General features: G+C 40.7%; 1 protein-coding gene across 1 annotated transcript in view; it reads left to right on the top strand.

The window, feature by feature from the left end:
• The first annotated feature begins 3,421 nt into the window (after positions 1–3,421).
• Positions 3,422–6,581, top strand: part of LOC131065402 (wall-associated receptor kinase 3-like) — a 58,658-nt gene continuing 55,498 nt past the window's right edge. Inside the window, exon 1 of the mRNA XM_057999899.2 lies at positions 3,422–3,725. Coding sequence (XP_057855882.2) covers positions 3,422–3,725 — 304 coding nt within the window. The remainder of the gene's footprint in view (positions 3,726–6,581) is intronic.

Here is a 6,581-nt window from a genome sequence, read left to right as displayed (position 1 = left end):
CACTCAGGAACCCCTGATGCTTCTCTAAATGTCTATGGATCAGAAGCAGTAGCAATGAATGCATGTGGAAGATCCTAATGTTGTGATCGAGTTCTCTATGTGTCTAAAGGATCCCCAACAAGAGAACCCACAGACTCAAGTGTCTGTCGAGCCCAATGAGGTCTAGGTGGAGGTGGAGAATGAGGCTCCTCAATTGCAAGTGGACCCTGCAAAGGTGTAACCCTGCAAGTCAGAGTTGAGGGAGTCTCATCATCTGAATCACTAACATCACTATCCATAATGGAGGAAGGTGGAGGAGGTAGAGAGGCTAAGCTAGGAGAGATTTCCTCAAAGTGAACACTCCTCTAAATGAATACCTCATGTGTCTTTAGGTCCATCAATCTGTATGCCTTAACACCCTCAGGATATCCAACAAATATGCAAGGCTGACTCTGAGGTTCCAATGCCTTGCATTTTTGCGGAGGTATGCGAGCCCATGTTGGACACCCAAAGACTCTGAAATGCCTCACAATCAATTTCCTACCAGCCCAAGCTTCAAAAGGAGTAATACCTTGCAAAGCTTTGTGAGGAACCCGATTCTAGATGTGTGTGGCACAACTAATAGCCTTTGCCCAAAAGGCGGGATCAAGAGAACGTGCATGTATCATATAGCTAGCCATTTCTTTGAGAGTTCTATTCTTGCATTCTGCAACCCCGTTCTGTTGTGGAGTGTATGCGATAGAATGCCGAAGATCAATCCCCTCAAATGTACAAAAATCCTCAAGTCTTTTGTTCACATATTCCCTTCCATTATCTGTGCGAATAATCTTGACCATTTTCCCTGATTGCTTCTCCACACGAGTCTTGAAGTCCTGAAATCTATCAAATACTTCACTCTTATGAATGAGAAAGTAGACCCAAGTGAAGCAGGAGTAGTCATCAATGAAGGTAAGAACATAGCAGGCCTTACTAAATGAAGGTGCTGGAAATGGACCTGCTACATTGCTGTGAACAAGTTGAAGAACTTCCAAAGCTCTCCAAGAATTCCCCTTATCAAACTTCTCTTCAGGATGCTTACCCATGGAACAATCTAAACATGCACCCTCTCAAAAATTGATTCGAGGTAGACCTGTGACCATGTCTTTAGTGCTGAGCTGCTAAAGATAGCGGTAGTTGAGGTGACCAAACCGCTCATGCCATAGCTTACTTTCTGAATTTGAATGAGTAAGCAAGGCCCTAGAAGGTGAACTTGGCACAAAGTGGGAGAATGAATAAAGTCTTGAGTTGTCATTGACTTGTCCCACTGCTACCAAGGCATCATCATCAAGTTCCTTTACCACAACTGAATCTGGCGTAAACTCAACCTTTTTCCCATTCCCATGGTGAGTGATTTGGTAGATGGAGAGAAGGTTGGTAGACAAGTTAGGAACATAGAGAACATTCTCAAATGTTCCATCATCCATGTCAACTGAACCTTTCCCTTCAACCTCTACTTGTGTGTCATCACCTATGTAAATGTGAGGTACCTTAGATGGCTCCAATGAAGAAAACTGCTCCTTTGTAGAACCCATGTGATATGAGGCACCCGAGTCAAGTATCCATTGTTGTGAAGAACCTGTTGTAGCCACAAATGCTTGCCATTTTCCCTTAGACTATGAGGAAGAGGAAAGAGATGAATCCTTCTTTGTGTAGGCAGATGGCAAGTTGATGTTATTTTTCTTAAGAAGATTAGTTAACTCATCAACTTGCTTTGCATGGCATCGATGCTCATCATGACCATACTTCTTGCAATATGCACAAGTTGGTTTATCCTTCTTAGGTGGTGTCCCCTTCCTGGAAGAGGATGAAAAATCACCTTGAGATGGAGAGGATGATTGTCCTTTTTCCTGGTGTGGCTTAGACTTAGAGTGCTTCTTCTTCTTGTTGGAATCTTTGCCTTGACTTCCTTGATTCCCTTGATTAGCCACCAAAGCCTTGGACTTTGAAGACTTGAGAAACCCCATGTTCAACAACTTAGATTGTTCCAATATTAACATTTTTGTGAAAGCATCAAATGAAGGCATAACATAAGAACTCCCCACTGTCAAATGATGAGTTTGGAAGCTAGACACAAATGCTGCATATTCTGGTGCAAGCTTGTCCAACAAGTTGAATATCAACTGAGCACCCTTTTTGTCAATTCCACAATCCTTAAGCTTTGCTCTTAGCTCATTTGCTTTGGTGACATAATCTTGGATTGTATCAAAACTCTTGGGATCCAAGTTGGTGAGCTCATTATCAATCTGATAGCCTCTGATTTCATCAACTTGACCATACAATTTCTGAAACATATCCCAAGCCTCTTTGATTGTTTTACACTTCTCAATGTGAAAAATGAGGTAATCTGATACATACTTGCACAAGGTTCCAAGAGCGATGAAATTCTTTGTGAGCCATTCTAATTGAGCATTTGGATCAGCCTTAGGATCAGGGGGTGTTGTTATTGTTCCATCTATGTAATGTGTGAGACCCTTTTCCATTAATTTACTCCATACTTTAATTTTCCATGATGCATAATTATGTGGAGTTAAAGGTGGAAATTTATTAGGACTCATTGCAACAAAAATGGAAAGAGCACAAAGAGAGGCACAATCACACAAGACGCCCCCCCAAATTCACTCAATCAAAGAACCCCCGCCCCAAAAGTGATGATTTTGGCACTTTATACTCAGTGCATATACAATGGGCCACTTGCAGAAAATGACAAAGTGGACTTCTGATTTACAATTTTACAACTGCCTCAATAAGGCCAAAAGAGACTCAAACTGATAATGCAAGAGATCTAACTAAGATCCAAGCAATTTACAAGTACCTAATAGGCCAAATAAGACCAATATCTAAAAGTACAATTTCCACTCAAAATCTCTGAAATTTGATCATAGATTATGAAAGTAGATGAAAAAATAAGCATTTCAAAAAAAAATTGCACCTAAAAAGGAGGTCGTATGAGCTCAAACGAGGCCTTTGAAGTTGCAGAATTGAGGATTGGACAGGTACAACTAAGAGAATCCAAAAATTCCAAAAAACCTGTGCACCAAAATTAGAAAATAACCACACCACTATGAAGACCATGAAATTTTAGCCCATTTAAAAAAAAATTGCACCAAAAAAGAAGCAAAAATGAGCAAGATATGGCCTTTCAAAGTTGGACTACAAAACTAAAAAGCTCAATGGAGAGGGGTCAAAAAAATTTCAAAAAGCTGCTGATGTGGCACTGACATCAACAATTCACTGTGTTAAATTTGATGGCCATATGACCATCACAAAAACTTCACCTCCCTGGTGACTGGGCGTTCGTACTGTACGGACTGTTGACTGGGTAGGTCACTATGCAGGGCATACGGATCTGACATGGCAGATAGAGGTGTACGGTTTTGCCCGCGGGCCAGTGGCCGCCTGCCACATGGTGGACGTGGAGCTGTTGGTTTTGGTGGTCGCCGAAGAGGAAGGAGCGACCGGAGCCGAGGGGGCCGGCGGTTGTCTGGAAGTCGAGGTAGCCGACGGCGGAAGACTTGGGCGCTGGCGGAGACACAGCAGCGGTGACGGCAGGTCGCAGCGGCAGTGGGGCATGGTGGCGGCGGGATCCCGGCCGGCAAGAAGAGACCTGGGCGCCGCAGAAAGTGCACGATGTCAATGGCAGCGGGACTCGGCGGTGGCATGGGTCACGGTTCCGATAGCAAGTACATCCTGCAACACGCGTACTGCAGGTACGGGGGAGTCTGCAGACCCCCAAACACAGCAAAATATTTTTTATTTTATTTTTTTTATTTTTGATTGCTATTTTTGATTTTTTTCTGAAATTTTTTTTTTTTGAAAAATAAATTTTTATTTTTTTTTTAAATTTCGAAATTCGTACGATAATAGCCAAAATGGGGAAAAAAAATTTCTCACCAAAATAGGTCGACATTATAGTCAAAATTTATGGAAACGGCCTCCCGGATTCAACGGTGATGTCCAAATCACTGTATGATGCCCCCCAAAAAATGAAGATCCCCAAATCCGAAAATAGAAGCCTTCCACAATGTCTCCAAAAACCTATCAATGAAGCCCCAATAGCTCTGATACCATGTAGGATTTTGCCAAGATCAAGGGCACAATGAAAAGCATAAAAGAGACAATAGAATGACAAGAAAAAACTGTATTCTCATCAATATGCAAAATGATCAACTGGATTAACCAATACAATGAATATAGGCCTGCTTATATAGGCAAGCCCATATGGATGTATGAGCACACAAATATGACATGTGGCTCAATGAGAAACAAGGGTAGGTAAGAAATACTAAGGGTAGGTAGGAGAAATAATATAATATTCCATAAGAGGTGGATGACCCACCGAATGTGGAGTGTAACAGCAAAATAAGACCACAAAAGGTGGAATTTCTCCTACACGCTCTATCCCTATGTGCACACTTCCCTAAGTGTCTCAAATCCAAACTACGAAGAGATGCATTATCCTAAGTTAACCTAAGTAAGTGTAATAATATCCAAAATGAATATTTATTTACACCAACACACCTAAAACCCTAGACATGATGTCCTTTAAAAAAGGAATCTGATTTCATGTCGGTCCAATAGGATTACATTGCAAGTTCCTAGGTTCAGTGTATCTAGACACATTTGGTAACACGACACAAAATTATCATCAAAGTATCAGTGGATGGTAACTCATCACAAAAATACCGGTTGGTAACTCATCACAAAGTATTACCGGTTCATACAACTTTATTGATTTCCGGTTGGGAACTTAGAGTAATACCGGTTCAAATATTAAACCGATTACCAGTTTACAAAAATAAAGATTGGGAAAATGATAACTACTGCTTTAGGTCCTTCGTTCCATTCCGCTTGAGATCCTCTAGCCACTTGAGGTCTTCATGTCACTTGAGATCGGTAAACACTTTCTGCAAAACACTGATAGTCTAAAGACTACTACATAATACCGGTTTGGAACAAATACCAGTTGAGCATAACTCATACATTCAAAAAGTGATCTCATAGTAAGTGTGTGTCCATGAATGACAATCACAACATAATCATAAAAAATACCAACAATCTCCCCCTTTGGCATTGATGGCAACACTTAGGAAAAAATTTGACATCTAAGTGTTTTACAAAAAAATGCCATAATCAAAATTACTCCTCCTAAGCATATACACTATTCCTTTTGCAAAAAATACAATGTATACAACTCCTTTACAGAGATAAACATGAAAGTATACATAGCATGCATCAAAATTTTAAATACCAGAATACTACTCCGTCTTTGCCAACAATGACAAAGTATAGTTAAAAAACCCCCATTTCCATTAGGATTAAAAAAATGTTTATGACAATAAAGAGTGAAACTTGTCAATAAATTGCTTCATGGATAAGGACCATGACTCAAGCAATGAGGTAGAAACCTCACTCTCTGTTTGCATCTGATAGACCTGTTCTTCCATGGCATCCAAGGTACTCATCTCTTGAGTGACCGTTAGGGCATCCAGATTGAGATATCATTTCTGGAGTATTTGCAGTCTTGGTAGTAGAACCAGTTGAAGTTCCTGCAAATCTTATGTCCGGTTGCTGATCTCTAACTCTATTCTTGCAGACTAGATTTGAAACCGGTGAACAGTTTTCCCATAAGTGGTGAAGGAATCATATGGCCGCTTGAAGGTTCTTATGTATGACTACAAGTTAGATTATATCTTTTCTTTTTGAGCAAGCACATCATCACAGAATAAATAGGGTTGGCTTATCTTATTGAGTAGCAGATTCCCCTCATCCAGAGCATCCCTGATGTCTTTCTATGCTTTTTGAAGTTCTAACCAAAGCTCATTTAAATTATTCACTAAGGTAGTCTCCAGTGCCTTTTGATGCTTCTTTTGTGCATTAGCTTCAGCAACCTCTTCCAGGATTTGTACCTGGTCCTCCACAACTGTGCATAAGAGTTTTCGATGGGCCAGAGACGAATCAGTACTAGGGAGGTTGGTACCGGGTATCAAACTGGTAAGAGTTTCCACTACAACTTGAATCATGTCTTGCTCCTTCTTCCTCCTTATCACTTCCAAACATTCTTGGGAGAGCTTAATGCTTTGCAGCAACTTCGATTTGTTAGCAGATTGGAGATCAATGGGACTGGTAATGTCAGCCAATTTGGCTTAACTACTGGTTGCCTTTGGGGTCTCCACTTTTGTGCTCTATGTCGCTTCCTCCTTCTCTTTAGCTCTTAGCTTGTCCTCTTCTGCCTTTTTTTTCTCCTCTTCCTCTATCTTTCTATTCTCTTCTTCCCTCTTCTCTTCTTCTTTCTGCTTCTCTTCTTCTTCATCCTTCTTTTTCTCCTCTTCCTGCTTCCTCTTCTCCTCTTCCTTTCTCTTCTCCTCTTCCTATTTCTTTTCTTCTTCCTTCCATTTCTCTTCTTCTTTCTTGTCTGCTTCCTTCTTCTTCTTCTCCTCTTCCTCTTGTTTCTTATTCTCCTCTTCTTTTCTCATTTCCTCTTCATGTTTCCTCTTCTCCTCCTCTTTTCTCTTTTCCTCCTCTTTTCTCTTTTCCTCTTCTTCTGCCTGTTTCTTCTTTTCTTC

This window comes from Cryptomeria japonica, chromosome 5 (assembly GCF_030272615.1).
Source record: "Cryptomeria japonica chromosome 5, Sugi_1.0, whole genome shotgun sequence".
Classification (NCBI taxonomy): domain Eukaryota; kingdom Viridiplantae; phylum Streptophyta; class Pinopsida; order Cupressales; family Cupressaceae; genus Cryptomeria; species Cryptomeria japonica.
The sequence above is the reverse complement of the archived record's forward strand: the minus strand, read 5'-3'. Positions and strand labels throughout refer to the sequence as shown.